General features: G+C 42.1%; 1 protein-coding gene across 2 annotated transcripts; it reads left to right on the top strand.

The window, feature by feature from the left end:
* Positions 1-738: 738 nt before the first annotated feature.
* LOC134531398 (juvenile hormone esterase-like) lies at positions 739-25,033 on the top strand. 2 transcript variants are annotated; one of them, XM_063367104.1, is made up of 11 exons: positions 739-962; positions 8,455-8,595; positions 10,355-10,492; positions 11,825-11,975; positions 12,626-12,811; positions 16,046-16,251; positions 17,537-17,702; positions 20,134-20,306; positions 21,611-21,761; positions 22,419-22,548; positions 23,996-25,033. In XM_063367104.1, the coding sequence occupies exons 1-11, from the start codon at positions 891-893 to the stop codon at positions 24,159-24,161; spliced, it is 1,680 nt and encodes a 559-aa protein (XP_063223174.1). In that variant the 5' UTR covers positions 739-890; the 3' UTR covers positions 24,162-25,033. The 2 variants fall into 2 exon arrangements, with proteins under 2 accessions (XP_063223174.1, XP_063223180.1); XM_063367110.1 differs by lacking the exon at positions 739-962 and adding an exon at positions 6,024-6,092.

The following is a 25,033-nucleotide window of genomic DNA, read 5'->3' as shown; positions in this document are numbered from 1 at the left end:
CGAGAATCTTCGCGCTTATGACTGTTGGATGTGCCAATGTACCTGCCAAGAGACCCGGAAATTTCGCGAAGTCGTCTGGCCTCAGGGTAAAATTCAAAGTCATAGGTGTGTTAAAACGATGTTTGCTTATCCATTGGTGGATTTCTTAGTGAGAACAGTTTTATACTTGTTAATTGGCACTAGCTGATTCGCTTATTTTCTCCTAGCCGGGCATCGTTGGCTCACGGTCTCGGAGGGGCGTGTCCAAATAACTGCGGTCCAATCACGAACACAGTGCGAGAGTGTGAAGGTTTGCATTCTAACTTGCGACTAAATGAATGCGCGAAATTTCCGTGCTCTATTTATGACTTTGTAGCTGCCCTATCAAGGTGTACAAAATAAATTGAGCCATATACACATATTTATACATAAAATTTATGGTGGAATTTGGGGTGAGCTTAAACGTTTGAAAAAACATCCGACGGGAGTAAAGCCCACAGTGAGTGGTCGGTAGAGGGTTTCTAACGAGTGGAGTGAGCGAAAACCTCAACGATGTGCCAAAAACTTGAAATATTGCAAGGTTGATAGCTTTTATTTTCAACTAAACGGAAAATTAAAAAAAAAAATTGCCAAAATTGCAAAATTACGACTTGCTTTTAAGTTGGTGCAGACTTTGAAGCCGCACTGTGTCTACAAGGAATGAAAATAATGATTGTGCCATCGCGTGAGTCGGCGTGTTTTCTCCGGTCACGCCAGGACACGACCCAAGGGCACGCCCCTGAAAGTGCGAGTCACGCCAGGAGCGGCGCCGGAGCAAACAGACAAGCAGAGAGCATGCCGGGATCGCTGACCCCGACTGCGCTCTTGGGAACAGCGGGCCAGTCAGTTGGACACCTCGCGGGGAGGCAGCCATGTTGCTGCTCGTGCTGGCGCTGTGCTGCGGCTGGGCTGAGCTGGCTGAGCCGGAGTCTCCGCGGCGCACGGTAACACTCCCGCGTCTCTGCTCGGGCACGTGGCTCGGGCACGTGGCTCAGGCACGTGGCTCGGGCACGTGGCTCGGGCACGTGGCTCGGGCACGTGGCTCGGGCACGAACCCTTCCAGGATTTTTTAAAAAAAAAATTGGTTGTCTGTAAAGTCGGTTTACGTACGATAGTTTAACGTGACAACGTCATAACAAAACATTGATGAAATGATTGCATACTTTTATGAATAAAATTGAATCATTTTTATTTTAATAATAAAAGAATAAATACTTGAAATTATACTAGTAATCAGATTTTTAAAATGCAAGAATAATCAACCTTTATTGCCGAAATTGTTGTAATAAGCAATGAAAACCACATTAACTTTTCACTTCACTTTATAAACAGTCGAGTGGAAGAGAGATAGATGCGGCGCAAGCGTACAATGAGCGTAAAGGGACCCAGCGTAACGGAACAATGTGCGTAACGGGACACAGCGTAACGGAACAATGTGCGTAACAGGACACTTTTTCGTGCGTGCAGCCGGCGTTCATCGATTTATTAGACGTCACGTCAAAAAAAAAACTGAAGACAGAACATGTAAAAAAAAAAAATAGCCATTCATGGGGACTGTCAACAGATGTGAAAACTTAAAACTTTGTTTTTAAACGTGTAATATGACATCGTTTCTACGTCAAATGTACGTAAATAATGATTTTGGTATTATATCAGTACGATGTCAGCATGATATAATTTATCCGTACATAATTTTTTAATCACAACAGATGTCAGTGGTATGTATATATGCGTATACATGTACACAGGCCGCTGCGCGTCGCCAGTCTGGCGCAACACGTCACTAGCATGTCGGTGACGCGAACCCATAAGTTTTGCCCCTACCAAAAATCACTCAACGCGGCTAAAGACGTTTTCACTTCAAAAACTGCAGCAACTTAGCAAGAGTAGGTAGTGTATTTCCACTTCATTATAGCCCAACATGCCTCATCCACAGAAGCGGTAGGAATTACGTTACCAATTAGTCTACATATAATGCCGGTTTGCACACGTGTTACTGTAAACATGTCTTTCATACAAACTTGACATGAGTGTTTTTTTGTAATTAATAACATTAATACACTTATGTATCTATGAATTGTTTCAACGAAATTATCATAAAATTGTTTTAAGAACAAAGTAATAAAAACCAATTAAATAAAAGTTAAATTATAATTTATACAGGTATCTTTTCTCCGGAAAAATCATTACTTAAATTTATTTGAGTAAACATTGGAGATATTAAAGTCCACTATTCCTAGAAATTTAATTGTGACAATCAATTTGTTTTAAAATTCTATTGTAAACAAAATTTACTCATAAATAATTATAAAATGGATACTTTGGAACCCCTGCCTTAAAAAAATCCTGGCTACGGCCTTGCACTGCTGTCAGCTGCGTGTCAGTGGTGACAGATGATAACTGCTCTTCAGCAAGTCAAGTTCATAGGTCTTTATATAAACTAAGAAACCGTGATCCAATGGGATAATGCTCTTTTTACCGAGATTTATGCTCACATACATGTGCCATAAATGAGCAAAAACTATGTTAATTAAAAGCTGCTGACATATTGTGTTGTTGACTTGTATTCATGGCGTAGTGAAAAAAAAAATTGATTATAGTGTTAAGTAAATTAAGATCCGAAAAAAAATATCTTTTTTTTAATTTTCTGCGGTTGAAAGAGGTATAAAATTATAGGCATTCATTAATTATACTATAAAATACCTAATATTGGATTTTCACTTTGTTTGAAACTGTAGGGCCTATTTATTATTTTATGTTTACAAAAATTTACGTACCTACATATTTTATACTGACAAAGCTCAATAGACTCGATGATTATTCTCTTGCGAAATTCGTAGTGATTGGAAACTTTTCTGTTTCTCGGTAATGGAACATATGAGCATCTTGAAAACAACTGCGTGATGTCAGCTGTGTGTAGCTACGACTGAGCCAATAGCAATGGCGTAGCGGCAGGCATAGCGGACTGGCCAATCATGTGCAGGGCTGCAGCATGTGATCATGCTTTAGCAACTTTATTAATTGGTAGGATCAGATCAATTAGAAATTATAAAAATACACGCTATTTCGATTTCATATCAAGCATCCACCTTTTCATTACAAAATTTCAGAACAGGTGACATTTAAGTAACTAGATTTATTTAATAGTTGTAAAAAACAGCGACCAGAAGTTGGAAGTAAACCCGTAAACATCTCCACTTTAGTAAGAACGGTAACGCTTTTTCTATCTAATATATAAAATTCTCGTGTCACAGTTTTCGTTGCCATACTCCTCCGAAACGGCTTGACCGATTTTGATGAAATTTTTTGTGCTTATCCGGTATCTATGAGAATCGGCCAACATCTATTTTTCATCCCCCTAAATGTTAGGGGTAGTCCACCCCTAAATTTTTTTTTATTTCCAGTTTTTGGTAGGAAATCACCATGGCAACGGCTGTTGCTTTGTTGATGCTTCATTCGTCTCTATAACAACGGCTATTTCATTGTTAGTGCAGTCCTCATCACCGTTGAAATTTTGCGGGGAATTCAAATATATAAAAATTGCTCTTTTTTTTTTTCCAAATATATATCCTACCGACTTGAAACTTGACAGTAATGTTCCTTATGTTACGCAGGATGACGTTTTCCGAAAATCAGCTCTCAAGGGTGGTTAAGTCCGTGCAACAGTGGTTACTTCGTCTCCATGGCAACGGGCATCGCTTTGATTTCTTTTTCAATTCGAGGCGCTGCAGTGGCGTACCCACAAGGAGGGGCATGTAAAATGAGCGGCGCAAGAGTGATCTGCCTGTAGATTGCCGTAGCGAAGTACGGGTACATCAGTTTTATGTTGCGTGCACGAGTCGGGAAACCATCGGTACATTATACAGCATTGTAATAAATTTTCACGGAATTTTTTATTATTTACCATTACTGTAAATGGGAGATGTGGCATAATTCTTCTTCCATTAGTATAGCCGTGCGAAGCCGGGTCGGGCAGCTAGTATTGTTATACGTTTCTAATTTTTTGTTCGTTGCAAGCGCGGCTCCATTAGGGAGGGGGGGGGGGGGTGTAATTGATAGCCCCTCCCTAACACGAATTTCACTCTTCTTTTTATTTTTGGGGGAAGGAAAATTTTTCTTAAATACTTAAATATTCATATGTTAATATTTTCTTTCATAGAAAGATGTATGCATTTATTAAAGTTCAGTATTTGAGAACATAAATTAGTTATTATACCAAGTCAAATATCTAACATACATCCATTTCTTGTACGATAGCCGTCTTCCTAGAGTCCCTGGTTCGTTGATTATTTTTTCAGTATCGAACAAGCCTATTATTCTCTCTTCAATGTATTTATTTCACGTGGTCATTGTCTGTGCCAGGACCGACGCGCGCAAAGACAACATGCGGGCTTTCGGCTGTGCCTCGGATGTAGAGTTGCCGAGAAAGCGACTGAAGACGTGTTTGCTGGTTACACTGTGTGTCGTAAGAAACCACAGTGAAATTGTGAACATCAGGCACTCAGAAATCAAGACAAAATCAGCCGATGTCTAAAAAAGTTAAAAAGCACGGACAGCACAGAAATTTCCAACAATGTCGAGACAGTTTTTCAACAAGAACTGCAAGTGAAGACAAACAACGTACCTTGGAAAACGCAGCGACAAACAGGCGAACACAATGACGATACTAAACTGATAAGACAACGCAGAGACGCACAGAGGCGAACCCAGCGACGCGACACCACAACCACCACAGCACAGACGAACACAGTAGTAAAACAAAACTTGATGTAAGCTTTTGGACAAGTAAACAAACGTCGCTTGTTTCTGTTTTGGAAAACTGTTGTGTTTGTTTCGTCTTTTTGGTTTTGTCGTGTTTTTGTCTCGTTTCAACTGTTGTGCTGAATTTTTTTGGGTTCAATATTTTTGTGCTGTCATCATTTGTGGTTTTTTTTTGGTTCTCTTAGTCCATTTTTCTATGTTTTTCTTTGTTTGTTGACCATATTCCTGTTATGGAATATTATGTGGTGTTTATATCCTGTTGAAAACAGCAATTTTTTGCTTAATTTGTGTTTTTGTCTTTTGGGTTTTTTGTAGTTTTCTTCTACAGACATACATGTGCTTAGCAACGGTGTATGTCCAAAAGCTTACATCAAGTCATGCACTCCCATTGCACAAATCTTTCAAAGATAATAGTAAAACAAAACTTCGGGAACTGAGATCTGTTACCGTCCTCAGACACAAACAGGCTGATTTTTGCTTGTTTTCTGCGTGTTTGCATACTAACCTTCCTCCCCCCCTTTTTTGAGGTTTTTATATAACATACAGGGTAAACAGCAGTGGCGTATGTCCAAAAAAATAAACTTTTACGAAATAAGGCTACAAAACTTTAGGCACAGTTTTTTTTTTAATTTTTTAATAAATGCAATGCATTTTGATACATCGAACTGTCTGTTTTATACAGTCTACGAGCTAGAAGATTATGACATCTTCAGACGGACAGGCCAGGTGGTGACGAAAGACGACCAAAGAAGTGATGATGAATACGTAACAAGGAAAAAACATGACAATTGTGCGCAAATCGCATAACACATCCAGAACAGTTCGGAATCCAAAGAATGCATTGGTGTCAAATATGGGATAAATTTTGTATATAAAAAAATCATTCAGAATATCTTAATCTAAAATAGCGTATCTAGTAAATATTTTCAATCGCTTTTTTTTGCTGAAATTTCACTTGGGGTATTCAATATTTAATTCTTCCCTACTACGCGGCTCTGGAAACATGTTTTAGCGAACAAATGGAGTGGCACCCTTAAGACCCCCTTCCCCTCATCATAGATAGTTCCACACCGTGCGATGCACGACAAGAGGCTAAACTGATCTTATCGTCAGCATCTAAACAATGGACGGCCTTTCTGAAATCACTTACCAATATAACCTGCGAGTTGGCACTCATAAGAGGAAGAGGGGAAGGTAGGTGGAAGTAGGGGGTCGCGTGTTATCTGTTGAACAAGCTCTGCTCGAGGGCCGACGAAGAACGACGCTATCAGTGCAGCGGGGACCTTCCAAGTGGCGAGGCGCAGGCTGACAAGGTAGGCTCTGAGCGCAGCGCTGCTATCAGCCAGGCGCACGGCGGGTAGCTGTAGCACAGGACATGGCAACCGTCCTGTCACAGAGGCTTGAGAGAGACTTCACAAGGACTGTCGAGAAAGTTTTAACTAACACACCGCCGTTTTCATCATGCGTGGACGCAACGAAGGAATGTGAACTGTATTAAAAACTGACAAAGCCTTATCTGGGGCTGCTGGCACGGCGGTGAAACCAGATGGATAAGTTATACTCGGTAAGGGCCAATGAGTTGGTGGTAACACCACTCATCCAGGCGAAAGCGACCAACAGGGGTCTGATCGGCCAAGCATGCACATCCATCGTGTGCTTGGTCGATAAGAGAAGCAAAGTAGTTCTGCTGGTACACCCTCACTGGTTCAGTTCTAGGAGGTGGAGGCGGTGAGGCCAGGCCGGGCTTTTGCCCGGAATAACTTGTAGCACAGGACAAGGTGATGACTATACCGGGTTGCCCTAGTCTGGCCAAGCCGAGACTCTAATACCCACCCTTACAGTTCTGTATTTTAAAAAAGCTCTGGGATGTTTTAAAGAACAGAACTGGACGATACTCCCACACTATCCTTCAAGGGTGCACATTGGGAGGGGATACCTGAGTGAACGCCGGCCGAAAGGTTAGAGTACAGCTGTAGCACAGGACAAGGTGATGACTATTTCGGGTTTGCCCCAGTCTGGTCATGGCTGAGACTCTTAACACTTTCCTGATCAAAGGGGGGAGTGATCTCTCTGACAGCTCTGTCGTAATATTACTTGCTCTGGAATAAAAATATTGATCTGTAAGCCGACTCCCAATCTACCCTTCAAGGGCGCATATTTGGGAGGAGTTTGTGAAGGATGCCGACCAAAAGGTTGGAACATAGCTGTAGCGCAGGACAGCTGGCATCCGACTGACACAAGGGAGCAAGTGTGTTGTGCACATGGGCATCCGACGATGGGTTCCCTAAGACTATACCGGCCCAGGACCATTTTGTTACGAGGCGGTGCTCCTTGAAAATGAGCCATGCCTTCACTTGGAGTGACACTTCTTCATTTTTTCAACCTCCGACGCAAACAGAGGTTTTTTTATAAGTTTTAACATGTGTATCTGTGTATTTGTCTGCGGTATCGTAGCTCCCAAACAAACCAACCGATTTTGATTTAGTTTTGTTCGTTTAAAAGATGACTTGATCGAGAGTGTTTCGATTGGGAGTATTGAGATAGTACGCTATCATAAAAACAACTGCAGTACATGGGCTTCGTAAGATAGATTAATGAATGAAACTAAGTTGGTACGTATGCAAAAAATATTATATAAAATAAATATGTAACTCTATTCTTTAACAATATTAGGCTGGTTAAAGACGAATTTGGTGTTCATATTTGATGTAATAACTAATTATAACTTCACGAGCTGTGTTGAGCTGTGGATGCGGGAGGCGCAGGACTGGAAGAAATGAGCCAAAAACAAGAGGCTTGTACCCAGTGACAATGGAAGATGCTGTTGTACAAAGGATAACACTGCTTTTAACTTCCTAGTTTTATTTTATTGACTTAGCGGTTAACCGACGCTACGACGCTTGTATCAGAATATTACTACTTATATTAAACTTAAAAGGCCCATACACACATATTTGTTTTACTTTTTAGATTAGGTTTTTTTTTTTAAATTTTTAATTGACATTTTATCATCGGTGAGTATGTTCGAAAAATTCTTTGGTGCACTGCGCTCTAGACAAATAAATGCACCTGTTTCAGAGTTAAATACGAAAAAATTCTCAACCAATCTTTGGACTGGTCGCAGCAGAACTAGCAGGTTCAGAGAACTGGTGTCTACGGGTTACGACGTGGACCATGTGAGTTGATAACAAGAGTGATCACGGAATAAGTAGTTGGGGAAAAAACGGGAGCACCATGTGAGAACTCACCGGAACGTGGCAACGTCCACAACGTTTCCTACTCGCGGAAAACTGGGGATTAAAACACAGCGAGACCTTGGTGAAAGCAACGTGACCTTAATCATCGTGGCCCATTATCAGTGTTTCACCACAGACTTCTCAATCGAATACATTTTTGGAAACATACCGATAAGAATATGCTTAAACACAAAAATTATACAATTCACTGAGAGACCTCGAGGTTTCCAAAGTTTACTCACATGGGCGAGTTGATGGGCACCGAAATTCCTCAGCCCATTTCATATTGAAAGTGGAAGCTGTTTGCTCGTATCGCCCGAAGGCAGTGATATTTACTCGAGTGCACAATTCATGAAGAATAAGAACATTCCGAAAATTCTTCCAGCCGTGGGTGGACTGCAAGGCAATGTCTGATGCTACACACAGATACTTGTTGCAGATGGCGGAGTTCGTGACGGTGGACATCCCCCAGGGCAGACTGCGGGGACAGAAGGTGACCTCCAGGGCTTCTGGCGCCACCTACTACAGCTTTCAGGGCATTCCTTACGCCAAGCCACCAGTGGGACCTCTCAGGTTCAAGGTCGGTTGGTGTTGTGCATGTGCATTAGGAGATAGGTACTGGCCTTGGTGTTTCATAGACATGTACTGTTGCGCTTCCATAATGATCACACACACTCCCACTGCTAGCCAAGCAGAATTCTCATTATTCTCTGCAATGCACTATATCAGGCTTTTCAACACCCAGTGTCTAGAAAAAATACAGTACAGGGTGTTCATAAAAAAATCTCCCAGGTTCAAATGCATATAATAACAGTTTAATTTTAGACTATTCACAACATATCATACATCAAATTTAAGGTAAACTAGTCTAGTTTTTCTTATAAATGTTCAGTTTGTGCACCTTTAGTTATACGGCACACATCCAAACCAAAGTCCAACTCTTTCCACATTTTGGTCAACAAGTTCGACAATAGCCTCTTCAATTCTGTGCCTCAACTCTGGAAAATCATCAGGTAGTAGCGTAAAGTAGTCACGATCTTGTATAAAGCCCCAAAGGAGAAAAATAATCGTATGGCGTTATGTCAGGTGAACGCGAAGGCCAGCGTAAAAGAGCTCTGTCGTCTCGAACATTACGACCAATCCAAACGTCAGGGACTTCGACGTTCAACCACTCTCGTACAAGGAGATTCCAATAGGAAGGGCTCCATCCTGTGGCCAAATAAAGTTTACAAGTTCTCCTTGTACCATTCTTTTGTACTGTAAACGAGAATAAAAAACAAGGTAGTATTCGCGCATGGCCTCATCTAAAACTGTTTCGAGTTACTCTTTAATTGCGACTTTGAACCAGCACTCTACAACGCGTGCAGTTGATACTACTGAATTTTATATCTGGGGCATTCTTTTTTTGAACATAACGTACATAATATATTATACTTCAGGTAGCTCATGTGTATATCTTATATCCCAAGTTTTTTTATTTTATTTTCATATTTGTCCTGATATTTTAATTCAGTTTTTATTTAAATGTATTTGTGACAATTTTTGGTATGTCTGGGCTATAATATTTATCAGGTTTACATTGCGTGTACCTAGTTAGTAAATATGTATGCGGTACGCCTTAACTTCGCCACTTAAAATAAGGCAATAAATAAATAAATACATTGCCTGGTACAAAAAAACGTTGACGTGGTTTCTCTCTGTGCACTTGTATTCTCTCCTGCAAAATCACTACAATACCGCATAATGTCGCACCTGTGTTTTCGTACCATGTGCGTCTCTGCCTGAGTACGGGATCGGATAGCAGTTCCCGAAACGTCGCTTGTTTCTGTTTTGGAAAACTATTGTGTTTGTTTGGTCTTTTCGTTTAGTCGCGTTTTTGTCTCGTTTCAACTGTTGTGCTGAATTTTTTTGGGTTCAATATTTTTGTGCTGTCATCATTTGTGGTTTTTTTTTCGTTCTCTTCTGTTTTGGAAAACTATTGTGTTTGTTTCGTCTTTTCGTTTTGTCGTGTTTTTGTCTCGTTTCAACATTTGTGCTGAATTTTTTTGGGTTCAATATTTTTGTGCTGTCATCATTTGTGTTTTTTTTTTTCGTTCTCTTAGTCCATTTTTATTTGTTTTTTTGTTTGTTTACCATATTCCTGTTATAGAATATTACGTGGTGTTTATATCCTGTTCACAACAGCAATTGTTTTGCTTAATTTGTGTTTTTGTCTTTCGGGTTTTTTTGTAGTTTTCTTCTACAGACATACATGTGCTTAGCAATGGCGTATGTCCAAAAGCTTACATGAAGTCATTAAGATGCCAGCGTGCACTTAGAACCTGCGTTGCTCGCCGCAGCCTCCCGAAGACCCCGAGCCGTGGACCGGCACCAGAGACGCCCTGGAGGAGGGAGCGGTCTGTCTGCAGCCCAAGATGCGCTCCAATGAGACTGAAGGGAGCGAGGACTGCCTGTTCTTGAACGTGTACACTCCACAAGTAAGTTGGCTGCAGTGCACCACCGCCAAGCCTGTCTGTGCGTGTAGCCCAACGAATAAACCACAACATTCCTGAAACTTGTGAGTGAAGGGGATATGACAGACCTTCCTCCAAATTAAAACAATTACCAGCTAAGCATGCACATTAATAAACCAATCTCAGACATTAAAGTCAAATAAATGGGATTTTAACAGAAGGGTACAAGTTTGGGTGGGTGGGATATTAGTAGTGGATGTATTGGACATTCAACCTTGATAGCATGTAAATATGCAGTACTTACACAAGCTGAGTAACTATATAATTTGTGTTCACTATTTAGAAGACAGTTTGTTAATAAAGTAAATACAAAACTATTTTAAACATAACGCATTTAGGTCCAGAAATATGGAGTGATGATTGCGGAATTCCACAAAAGCACAACTGCTTGAATGGATGTGATATTTTAATTCGCTTGACAGGACAGAATCACCATGCTTCTGTGCGTTTCATTCAAAAATTAACATTTGTTGATATTTATTTGAGGTTTTGAATGGTTTATGTGATTTATTATTCCTGAAAACGTCGAAATTTCTGAATTATAGAGGTCATGCCCCTTATTGTTTTAAAATATGACAGACCACAAAGCTGAAAACATTGTCATATATTGTGTTCATATAATGTAATCTTCTTGTCTTGTCCTAATTTAAAATCCTGCTTTCTGAATGCTGTGAACTTGTTTTAAAATTGTTTGCAGAAATATTTTTATTTATCATTATAAGTTACTTAAGCAGATAGGGGACGGTTGTTGGGAGTGTATTAGTAGTCGATATATTGGACGTTCAAACTTGATAGCATGGTGTTAACACATTTGTTTAGGATACGGGACAGCCACACACATTCTCTGTGTATTGAGACCCCTGACGTCGACTCATACAATAATGTACCCTTCTTGCTCAATAAAATTTTTTCTGGGACATCCAAAGGAATTTGGCACATGCGATGTCGGGTATTTCCACATGTGGACGAAAGGTACTGCACAACTCTCTACATGGAATTCAATGTAATATACTTATTTATAAACACTATGTTTGTATCACAATGCACATAAGTTTATCTATCATCGTAACTGGAAAATGGACATAATGTTTCGCACCAGTTTTTTTGAGTAGAACATTATAAATAAATCACATATACTACACGTATTGTAAAACAAATTAGCTTTCACCCTATTTGCTGAATTAACTAAAACACATACTAAACTTCGGTTGATTTCTTCTATGTACTAATGTTGATCTTAGGTTTCTGCGTGATAATGCCAAATTAAAACCTTGACAAATAATTTATTCTTCTCAGATGCCTGAGACCACTCCAAAGGCAGTCATGGTGTGGATTCATGGGGGCAGATTCATGGTAGGCTCAGGAAACACTGAACCATACGGACCAGACTTCCTGGTGGCTGAAGATGTCATCTTGGTGACCATCAATTACCGCATGGCAGCTTTTGGTAAACCAAGTCACAAATACCTTGTAACATTTACAGTTCTTTATAGATGTCACCAGTAAGTGCATATTACCAGAGTTGAGTACTAAGTTTTAGCTTATTTTGTACTACTGATCACGACTTGCGGTTATAAAGCAAAACGTATTTAATAAATTCGTTACCCTTTAATCGATTAAATTACGAATCACAATTCAGTAATGACTGGATGAAAATATATTTTGAAGTCATTAATATTAAGTTTCTTCTCTTTAGATGAAAAACCAAATTATTAATATGTGTGCTTTAATGTTGTATTAGTGATTGGAAAAATAACTATGATATTAGATTATGATTTTCTTAATACGTGGCTTGGAAGTGATTCTTATACATAAAGCAGTACTTTTGTCATTTGGACAAGTACCTACCTAATTAACATTACAATTTGCTCTTGGCAGATGAGAAGTTATATAATCAGTATTTTTTCAAAAGTAATTAGTTTGAGAACATGTAATTGGTTAAGTAGGTACAGTAATGTTTATCTCAGGATTACATATTTCAAAATATTTTAGAATGTGCACTGTAACTACTAAGCACATTTAAACACTGTAAAAAATTAGGAATTTTATGTAATGGGTCATTCATGTAGGAATCACCACTGTGCTCTGTTGGGGCAGGTTTCCTGTACCTGGAAGGTGCTGACGTCACAGGAAACAATGGACTCAGGGACCAGGTGATGGCCTTGAAGTGGGTGAGAGACAACATCGCCCAGTTCGGGGGAGACCCTGGCAATGTGACTATCTTCGGGCAGAGTGCAGGAGGGGCCTGTGTGCACTACCTCATGCTGGCGCCACTAGCCGCAGGTGATTATTTGTCATTTTCTAAAATACTTTAAATTAAATAACCAAATAAATAAAAAAAAAATCATTCGGTGGGTTATATTTCAGATAAAGAACTATAGTGGATTCAATATCACTTTTAATATTGAAATAAATAAATAAGCTAGGAAATAAATTGTGCTTATAATGAAACAGCAATACCCTTTACGAATACATAAAGTAGATGCAGTGTCATACTAAACATCTCTTTTGAGGTGTTTTCTACATTTTTGGCTATCATAGTATCGTTTAGACTCTTGGGAATGGACGGTAATGACACACCGACTGTAGCCAGGACTGTTGGGAATGAACGGTAACGACACACCGACTGTCTCCAGGACTGCTGGGAATGAACGGTAACGACACACCGACTGTCGCCAGGACTGCTGGGAATAAACGGTAACGACACACCGACTGTCACCAGGACTGTTGGGAAAGGACGGTAACGACACAGCGACTGTCGCCAGGACTGCTGGGAATAAACGGTAACGACACACCGACTGTCTCCAGGACTGCTGGGAATGAACGGTAACGACACACAGACTGTCTCCAGGACTGCTGGGAATGAACGGTAACGACACACCGACTGTCTCCAGGACTGCTGGGAATAAACGGTAATGACACACTGACTGTAGCCAGGACTGTTGGGAATGAATGGTAACGACACACCGACTGTCGCCAGGACTGCTGGGAATGAACGGTAACGACACACCGACTGTCTCCAGGACTGCTGGGAATGAACGGTAACGACACACAGACTGTCTCCAGGACTGCTGGGAATGAACGGTAACGACACACCGACTGTCTCCAGGACTGCTGGGAATGGACGGTAACAACACACCGACTGTCTCCAAGACAGCTGGGAATGGACGGTAACGACACACCGACTATCTCCAGGACTGCTGGGAATAAACGGTAACGACACACCGACTGTCTCCAGGACTGCTGGGAATAAACGGTAACGACACACCGACTGTCGCCAGGACTGCTGGGAATGGACGGTAACGACACACCGACTGTCGCCAGGACTGCTGGGAATGGACGGTAACGACACACCGACTGTAGCCAGGACTGCTGGGAATGGACGGTAACGACACACCGACTGTAGCCAGGACTGCTGGGAATGGACGGTAACGACACACCGACTGTAGCCAGGACTGCTGGGAATGGACGGTAACGACACACCGACTGTAGCCAGGACTGCTGGGAATGGACGGTAACGACACACCGACTGTAGCCAGGACTGCTGGGAATGGACGGTAACGACACACCGACTGTCGCCAGGACTGCTGGGAATGGACGGTAACGACACACCGACTGTAGCCAGGACTGCTGGGAATGGACGGTAACGACACACCGACTGTAGCCAGGACTGCTGGGAATGGACGGTAACGACACACCGACTGTAGCCAGGACTGCTGGGAATGGACGGTAACGACACACCGACTGTAGCCAGGACTGCTGGGAATGGACGGTAACGACACACCGACTGTAGCCAGGACTGCTGGGAATGGACGGTAACGACACACCGACTGTAGCCAGGACTGCTGGGAATGGACGGTAACGACACACCGACTGTAGCCAGGACTGCTGGGAATGGACGGTAACGACACACAGACTGTAGCCAGGACTGCTGGGAATGGATGGTAACGACACACCGACTGTCTCCAGGACTGCTGGGAATGGACGGTAACGACACACCGACTGTCTCCAGGACTGCTGGGAATGAACGGTAACGACACACCGACTGTCTCCAGGACTGCTGGGAATGAACGGTAACGACACACCGACTGTCTCCAGGACTGCTGGGAATGAACGGTAACGACACACCGACTGTCTCCAGGACTGCTGGGAATGAACGGTAACGACACACAGACTGTCTCCAGGACTGCTGGGAATGGACGGTAACGACACACTGACTGTCTCCAGGACTGCTGGGAATGGACGGTAACGACACACCGACTGTCTCCAGGACTGCTGGGAATGGACGGTAACGACACACCGACTGTCTCCAGGACTGCTGGGAATGAACTGTAACGACACACCGACTGTCTCCAGGACTGCTGGGAATGAACGGTAACGACACACCGACTGTCGCCAGGACTGCTGGGAATGAACGGTAACGACACACCGACTGTCGCCAGGACTGCTGGGAATGAACGGTAACGACACACCGACTGTCTCCAGGACTGCTGGGAATGAACGGTAACGACACACAGACTGTCTCCAGGACTGCTGGGAATGAACGGTAACGACACACTGACTGTCTCCAGGACTGCTGGGAATGGACGGTAACGACACACCGACTGTCTCCAGGACTGCTGGGAATGGACGGTAACGACACACCGACTGTCTCCAGGACTGCTGGGAATGAACTGTAACGACACACCGACTGTCTCCAGGACTGCTGGGAATGAACGGTAACGACACACCGACTGTCTCCAGGACTGCTGGGAATGAACGGTAACGACACACTGACTGTCTCCAGGACTGCTGGGAATGGACGGTAACGACACACCGACTGTCTCCAGGACTGCTGGGAATGGACGGTAACGACACACCGACTGTCTCCAGGACTGCTGGGAATGAACGGTAACGACACACCGACTGTCTCCAGGACTGCTGGGAATGAACTGTAACGACACACCGACTGTCTCCAGGACTGCTGGGAATGAACGGTAACGACACACTGACTGTCTCCAGGACTGCTGGGAATGAACGGTAACGACACACCGACTGTCTCCAGGACTGCTGGGAATGAACTGTAACGACACACCGACTGTCTCCAGGACTGCTGGGAATGGACGGTAACGACACACCGACTGTCTCCAGGACTGCTGGGAATGAACTGTAACGACACACCGACTGTCTCCAGGACTGCTGGGAATGAACGGTAACGACACACCGACTGTCTCCAGGACTGCTGGGAATGAACTGTAACGACACACCGACTGTCGCCAGGACTGCTGGGAATGAACGGTAACGACACACCGACTGTCGCCAGGACTGCTGGGAATAAACGGTAACGACACACCTACTGTCTCCAGGACTGCTGGGAATGAACGGTAACGACACACCGACTGTCTCCAAGTCTGCTGGGAATGAACGGTAACGACACACCGACTGTCTCCAGGACTGCTGGGAATGAACGGTAACGACACACCGACTGTCTCCAGGACTGCTGGGAATGAACGGTAACGACACACCGACTGTCGCCAGGACTGTTCCACCGGGCCATCGCGCAGAGCGGCACCGTGTCCATCGGCAGTCGCCACATCTCGGTGGAAGCGGCCAATCAGAGGGCTCGTCGCGTCGCCGCCCTCCTGGGCTGCTCCTCCGAGGACTCGCAGGGCGTGGTAGACTTCCTGAGGGCGGTCCCCGCCGAGAGGTTCGTCAGCAACAAGGCGAGGGCCAGCGCAAGGGAGGCAAGTGGATGTCCAACACACACACGTGCTTGAACTTGTGACATGCCAGGTCCACAGGGTCTCGTCAGGAGGGGCACTTGTAATGATACCGGTCAGCACGTCGGCAATAGACATGTCCTGTTGTTTCGTGCGACAAGTAAAGTTTCAACAAAAAAAATTGGTTGTCTGTAACATCGGTTTACGGACGATATTTTAACGTGACAACATCATAACAAAACATTGATGTTATGATTGCATACTTTTATGAATCAATTTGAATCATTTTTATATAATCATCACTATTTTGTATGGATACAAAGAATGAGTGAAATGAAATCTACAATTTAATTGATAAATTTACTTTTATTTGCACTCATTATTTCAAATATGTTTATTACTTTAAATAAGATATTATTTTATCTTTAACTTTTATACAATTTTTCTATTTAACTTCTTCCAATCTGTGTTATTATGTTAAGGATAGGATGATGATAGGAAAAGTAGGAAACGAATGGGAGTGTTTCAACTTTAATGTGCCTCGAAAAAGTCAAATCGATGGTTGTTCCAATCGAGTGGAAGAGAGATAGATGCGTCGCAAGCGTAGAATGAGCGTAACGGACAATGTGCGTTACGGGACACTTTTTCGTGCGTGCAGCTGGCGTTCATCGATTTATTAGACGTCACGTCAAAAAAAAATAGTGTTATAAACATTTTACGAGTTTCATAATACCTATACCAGCACACAACAGCAACCAGAAGACACATACGGAGACACATACTTTTCCATCTCATTTGACAGTTGGATAAACTCTATATTATTCCTTAAAGTTTGTTGCCAGATTCCTGATTGTGAAACATGTCGATTATCTTACACGAATACCACTGTGGATCTTTGGTACAACGTTCGCGACAAATACTTGTATACATTTGGCAATGCAGAGATGTTTACGGGTTCTGTAGGTGTATGGAATTTCATTTAGAATTTTAAATATCATATATGCAACCATTATCCTGGTCTTTATTTTAGGATTAGAATTAAGAGATTACGAATGTTGTATTATCTTTGAAAGATTTGTGCAATGGGAATGCATGACTTGTTTTTTTTTTGTTTGGTGATCATATTCATGTTATGGAATATTATGTGGTGTTTATATCCTGTTGAAAACAGCAATTTTTTGTGCTTAATTTGTGTTTTTGTCTTTTGGGTATTTTTTAGTTTTCTTATACAGACACACATGTGCTTAGCAATGGCGTATGTCCAAAAGCTTACATCAAGTTACGAATGTTGTGTTCCGTTTTGTACCAGGAGCTGCAGCAAGCACTGAACGACGCCTTCGCCCCCAGCTACGAGGTCGGTCCAGACGCTCTGCTGCCGGACACTCCAGGGAGACTCCTTGAGAGAGGCCAGTTCACGAAAGTCCCGTTCATGACGGGCGTAACTTCGTCGGAAGGGAAAGGCATGGCGCTGATGGGTAAGGAACATCACTCCGTCTCCCTTCCAACCTCCAAGGCACTCCCTCGCCATGTCAGCTGATGCCAGACGATGGTCCTGCCATCTGCAGACACGTTCAAACAGTACACTAAGCAATGTTCGCAGGCTTTCACGGCCATCGTCTGAAGCAGCTTGGCTTCTGGGTTGTAGCCGCGTCCTCGGCAAATAGTTCACCGACGTTTCGGTCGACATTGCAGTCGCCATCATCAGGGAGCAGTTACCTACACTTACCTAAGTAACTGCTCTCTGATGATGGCGACTGTGATCTCGATAGAAACGTTTGGTGAATTATTTGCCAAGGACGCGGCTACAACCCAGAAGACAAGCTACTTCAGTACACTAAACACAGGGAGAGAAATCAATTGCACGATGATGTTTTTTGAGTGTTTTCTGTTTGCAACTATTAGTAGAGACGGTTGTTTCTTCAGAAAAAATAGCTTGCCTGGAGAAGTTACTCGACATTAAAACATAAGAGCATTTTTATTTTTAAGTGCGCCATCTTAGCTCTCGGTGTACGACATTTTGCTGGAGTAATTTCGTGAATGCGACAAGTCATGGGACGGAAGTGTGTAACAACCACGGCACTGCCATCTGTGGCGGATGGCGCGAACCAAAGTTCACAAAGACAAAGGTAAACTGTTTAGTGAATTTTAACAAGGTGGACAGTATTTTAATAAATTTACTTGTTGAACATCAATCAGGTCCAAAGTTGGGGTTCAGTTTTTTTTTCAAGTCTTTTTCGCTCGTACTGGAGCCGTTTCATTTCATAGTTTAAAATTCCGCTCTGCAAATCAAAAGATTTGGTCATCGACGTAGGTGCTTCGGCAGCGAATTTTAGCAGTGGGTGCGGAAAATACGTGTGATTCACATAAATAAATGTAGTTGAAAACACAATTTGTGTAAACTTATCATGCGTGGAATTATTTTAAATAATTTTACTTTAAATGTGTCCGATTTTTGTATTATAATTGTATTTGCAACTCGAGAACACACGAATTTGCACGTTACCGAGGTTAGATGTTACACATCTCTGGCGAATACTGAAAAACTCGCTCAAAATATTTTCGTTACAATTTGCATGCTTTATTTGGTATCGTGATAGAAAAATCAGCATCAGGAATTAAAAGTTCATAAAATAAAGCAATATTTAAGATACTGATATGTCACTTTAGTAAATATTAATACTGATACTCATGTCTTGTGCACCACAAACATTATGAATCAAAGATAAGAATTTTTACGGAATAAAAAAGAAATTGTAGACAAATGAAATTGCAGAACTTTGTTTCGTTCTGTCAAAAAAATTAATATTTTTTTCTGTCCACATTTTAAGACACATAAAAAGTACCGATTTTGTTATCTGATGTTGGTTATTTAGAAGTTTAGGAAAATATGCTACTTTATAGTTTCACAAACTGCGGTGTCAAAGTAGCGTGGTTTGTTGGTGAGTTTCTTGTGCATAATCTCAAAATCACTTCTTAAAACTTTGAGAACTTCTGTTCAGGTATCAGGCAGTACTGCTCCACTGCTTTTGTATTGTGGATTTTACTTTTTGGTTTGTAAGCATTTATACACCTTCTGCTGCAACTTAAACGCTAATGAATGATGTTCTCAGTTCTGAAAATGTAGGTAGGTATGCCATAATTTCTAAATAATCTAGTTGCACTTATAAATTGAATTTTTGACTCGTAAATAATTAATTTTAATCAATCCAAACCATGTGGGTATATGCTATAATTTAACTACAAACTGATCTGAAAATATTTTCTCAGTGGCTAAGAACATAGTTTGTTTTACCCGTATAAGCAACAAGTTTTGAAGTCAATGCCAGGATTTTGTTTTCGGTATCAAATCAGTTTTTGCCGTCATAAAAAAAATCATGCATATCACACTGAAATGAAAAAGCTTTAAATAATTCCACATATGTTAAGAGTTACGGACATGTCCTTCATAACACAATATTGGAATGCCTCAACAATTATTTAAACATTTACCTCATGATTTCACCTGAAATCTAGACTAACTTACAAACATAATTAAATCATTAAAAAATTTTTGTCTGAAATTCCATAATTTTATATAAAATCAATCGCGCATTGTTTTACATAATGGAAAATGATTACAGCTTCAAGGAAATTATTTCTTCATGTTTGGCTGTACTAGAAACAGACGGAATTATGCTGCTGTGACGACCAATATCAATACCAGAATATTCATGTGAATCCCTGTTAGTTGGTTCATGACTCCTGTTGGTGAGTTTACTAAAAGCAGGCAAACCTAGACGAAGAAACATGAGGTAGGTAATATATATTATCTAATGCATCGGGCTACTTGCTTGCCGTGCTAGCGTGAACAGCTAGTTTGTGAATATATGTGTTCAGTTTGCTGTGGAACATGTTCACGTGTCGCAGGTCCTGTCTCCTCGAAGCTGTCGGGCCTGGAACAGGACCCCACATCCATGGTCCCGAACGACCTGAAGAGCGGCATCCCGGCAGATAAACTCAACCACGTAGCAAACCTCATCAAAACATTTTACTTCGGCGAGAAGCAAATAGGCGAAGACACAATACCTCAGTACATTGACGTAAGTAAGCTGGAAAAAAAAACACGTTTTGGAAAGACGCGTCAAAATGAGTTTCTATTCAAAATTACTAGTGATGTAAGGAGGGGTGCTGTCATAACTTAGAAACACACAACTTAGAAACACATAACTTAGTATTTTCTAAGTTATGACTTTCTACATTATGACGTTTCTAAGTTGTGTGGTTCTGCGTTGCTTGTTTCTAAGTTACGTGTTTCTAAGTTATGACAGTTCTAAGTTGTGTTTCTAAGTTGTGTTTCTAAGTTGTGATAGTTCTAAGTTGAGAATTTCTACGTTATGACGTTTCTAAGTTGTGTGGTTCTGCGTTGTGTGTTTCTAAGTTATGATATTTCTAAGTTGTATGTTTCTAAGTTACGTGGATTTTTCCAAGTTTTCTAAGTTATGACAGTTCTATGTTGTGACTTTCTAAGTTATGTGGTGTTCCCATGTAAGGATGGTTTCAGGCTGTGACTCTCTTGGGATATTCACACAGAGAAAAAAGTTTGTTTGAGTCAATCAAATATTTGTTTGAGTCAAACAAATATTTGTTTATATACGGCGGAACAAGTATTTACTTGCTGTGACAAAATTTGTTGTTGTCCTAAACAAAATTTGGTGAGGAACCATATTGGTTTGCTACATATAACAAAATCTGCAATTGAGTTTGACAACATCATTTCGATGGGTCAATGAAATCTTTCCTAAAACAAAATATTTGTTCGAATAAAGAAAATCTATTTATTTCGCCATATATAAGCAAATATTTTGTCGAGGCAAACAGAACTTTCTCTCGGTGCACGTTGTATTCCTCGGAGCCAGTGTGGGAAGCCTTCTTTTCACAGACGAGAGAGCGAAACGCCCAATCGTGCATATTCGGTTTTTTTTTGTTGATTGTAAAAGGTTAGGTTAGCTACATTATAAATACTTTAAAACATTGTGGACGGTTGATTGGTTAGGAGAGCTACATTAAAGATACTGTGAAATCATGTAAACGGTTTCCTAGCGCTGGATAGCTACATATGAAAAAGTTATTTGCTAAGCAACCATAAAATGATTTTACAGTATGTTTAATGTAGCTATACTTATTTAATACAACCAACCATCCACAATGTTTTAAAGTATTTATAATGTAGCTAACCTATCCTAATCGACCGCGAAATTTAATGCCACACCGGTTCATACAGTGAGATAGAACGGGGGGAAAAAAGCGAGCATGAACTTGGGGGAACTTCGGGTGTGGCTCTCTCGCCTGTGAAATGGAAGCTTCCCGGCCAGTGTCTGCAGGCGAGGGTTGTTCCTGGGCGCAGTTGCAGTCGGACCAGGTGAACGTGTTCCCGATGCACCGGACGGTGCGACTCAACACGCGGTGGTCGCCAGAGCCCACCTACGTCTACTTGTTCGACTATGTGGGCGCGCCGGGCTTCAGCATGATGCCTCTGGCAGGCGACAAGTACCCGGGTGAGTCCTCGGCGGCCAGCCAATCAGGAGCAAGCTAAAAGCAAAGCGCCAGGAAGGTCGGTGGCCCGCAACACACGCGAGAGTGGCTAATGTTCTGGTGTTCTCAAGGATTTTTGCGCGTGCTTCGTTCAGGCCAGCGGGAACCGTGGCGTGCCGTGTACGAGAAAATGTTTCCGTTTGGAGAATTTTAAGGAAAATAAATTAACCACGTTTTTTTCCCCCGAAAAAATATATTTCCCCCCCCAAAATACAAATATATATTTATAAACTTTAAGATAGGTTGATATACGTAAACAATAATGTATTTCCTGCAGAATGTTTGGTACTGTTCGTTCAAACAACACAATTTTAGTACCCTGATAGTTGGTAGAGGGTAGCATGGGTCCTGCTCAAGTCTAAAAATGTTAAGCCAGTCGTTACGATGTAAAGAAAGACCAAATGTTTATTTTTTAGTTCTGTTTGTATATAGGAAAGTTGATAAAATTTAATAGCCTGTGTTTTAGAAAGTATAACTCGTAATTTCTTAGTAAATGTACACTTCCATAAGACCGACGCCGACGCCTCTAGCGGCGAGCGCGACGCCAGGCCTGGTTGTCTGTTCGCCCGAGGGACGAGAGAGCAGTGAGTAGCAGAGAGTAGCTGGTGTGTTGTGCGCAGGCGTGGCGCACATGGGCGAGCTGCCCTTCCTGTTCCAAGACGCCCGCAAGCCGTCCTTCCCGCCTGGCTCCTCCGACTCCGCCATGCGCCGCGAGATGGTGCAGCTGTGGACCACCTTCGCCAGGACCGGGTGGGTGTTCCCCCCTCCCCCCCCCCCTCACTGCATCAGGTCCGCGGGCAAGCATCGCCCAATCACGGGAAGCCTAAGATGCACATAAAGTTCTGCCATTCCCGATTACACCCGAACAATTCACCTTCGGCAAACCTCGGGTTTATTTATATATATATTTATATTTCTCTGTTTATTTTAATGTAGCTATACTAACCTAACTAACCGTCCGTAGTGTTTTAAAGTGTTTTAATGTAGCCAACCTAACCGACCACTTTTAATATTTGAATTCATTTTTCCTGCGCAAAAATGAAACAAATCCGGAAGTTTGCCGAAGGTGAATTGTTCGGGTGTAATCGGGAATGGCAGAACTTTATGTGCATCTTAGGTCTCCCCCCAATCACGGGCCACCGGGCCTTCCCCGGACCCCGCGCACAGAGGCAGCGAGTGATGTGGCAGGACAATGTGCCTTCTTAAGGCCCCCGCCCACCCTGGTACACACGCGGTGCGCAGAGCTTCAGGAAAAACAACGCGATTACAAAACTACTCGAGATATCCGAGTGGGGCCTGCTTACGAAAAGCATTTAAGAGTTCGCCGAGGGCCGAAAAGTACTTTTGATTTCGGATTAAGTTTTGAAACTGTATTTTTAGAGGAGTTAAAACTGCTAAAACGCATGTTTTCAAAGTAAATTTTAGGCGTAAAACAACCGGTACAGATACTTGAAAGCACTTAAGGGACTTGCATTACGCCTTTATCTTCATTTCTCGGCCATATTACGTTACGGTCACAGCTCAGATCTCACAGTTGTCCTGTGACTACGAGAAGACTGCGCGCCAGTCCAGAGGAGACACCGCGCTAGAAGCACCAGCGAGCGTCACGCTTTTCATCCCGCCTCGCTGACACAGATACGCCCCTGACGAGGCGGGCCCCTTGACACGGCGCGCGCCCGCAACGCCCGACTGCAGCGATCCTAGCGGCTCGGCCTGAACAGCGCCCGGGGAACTATAAATACTCTTTCTCTCGTTGTAGAGTAGTGCATTCACACTCTGTTCATTTGTATGAAAACAGTGTAAGTTTTCGCAATCTGAAAAAATATATATATATATTGACTTAGTGATCATCTAACTTTAAACATAACAAATGGGCAACGACCAACACAACTTTTAAAAATGAAACATACTAAAATTTAGAAATAGTTTATTTCGTATATAATTCCGTGAAACACGATAAAACAGTTTATCTCTCAGAATAGGTGCTCAACTGAAAAACAAATAAAACTCCGAAAAGTGGTATTTTGGAGAGCTACTGCCCCGATAAAAACACCGTTAAGTGTTTATAATGTCGCTAACTTAAAGTAACCAACCAATTGCAACCATTTACAGCATTTTAAATGTAGCTAACATAACCCTGTACCTGCAGTCGGCTACCACTGGACACACCAGAGACACGGACTCTTGTCTGTCGCAGCTGTCCGACGAGCGACGCGCTGAACGTCACGTGGCTGCCGGCGACACAAGACAAGGAGCGCTACCTGAGGATAGACGGGGGCTTCGCCATGGAGAGCGACATGTTCAAGAGCAGGATGGACTTCTGGGACGACTTGTACGACCAGTTCCTGCCGCGGAGGGACTAGCGGGCGCTCCGCTGCCGACTGGGCGCTCGGCTTTAAACTACCGAGTGTCACTCGAAGAACCCAAATAATGAAAGCAAGGCAATTTGTCTTGGTTCTTAATGGTTAGAGACCTGTAAAATTCGCGGATTCATTTCGCGATAGGATAGAGTCCAAATACTTTTGACATTATTTTGCGTCAGTGATTGGGCCACAGTTTATCTGAAGTGACTCTGGGCCAATGAAAAATCTTTAACAGAAGAATTAGCGAATCACGATCATTCCAGTCAACAGGTGTTACGAGTCGGTAACCAAGCAGATGTGATTTGCACGAGTGGGTAGAGGATCATGGCGTCTATCCTTTAGGGATTTGATATCGCGAATTTTACAGGTCTCTATTAATGGTATACATTAAATAAAAGGGGGGTTGTCTGTAAAGTCGGTTTACGGACGATAATAATTTTACGTGATAACGTCATAAGAAAACATTGATGAATAATTGCATACTTGTTTTTAATTTTCAAATATTATTTACAGTTTTTTTGCAAATTTAATTTAAATAATATGTTTAAATATAATCACGAAAAATTAGTTAAAAAAGCCCGCCTTAACCTGTTTTGATATTGTGGAAGATTTCTCGCACGGTGGGTGGCCGGTTCTTAACACGCTCGGCTCAGGCGGAATGTGAAAATGTTTCGTGCGTGCAGCCGGCGTACATCGATTTATAAGACGTTATCACGTCAAAAAAATTACTATCATTAAATAAAACAAAATTGGTCTTCAAAATTCTTAAGTTTATGAAAGAGTTTATATCTTATGCTTCCTCAAGTGGTATGTACTTCTCTGCACCTATGTTTCTGTTCAAAAACTAGAATAAACGTTTCTCCAAGTGAATA

Source organism: Bacillus rossius, chromosome 1, assembly GCF_032445375.1.
Source record: "Bacillus rossius redtenbacheri isolate Brsri chromosome 1, Brsri_v3, whole genome shotgun sequence".
Lineage (NCBI taxonomy): Eukaryota > Metazoa > Arthropoda > Insecta > Phasmatodea > Bacillidae > Bacillus > Bacillus rossius.
The sequence above is the reverse complement of the archived record's forward strand: the minus strand, read 5'-3'. Positions and strand labels throughout refer to the sequence as shown.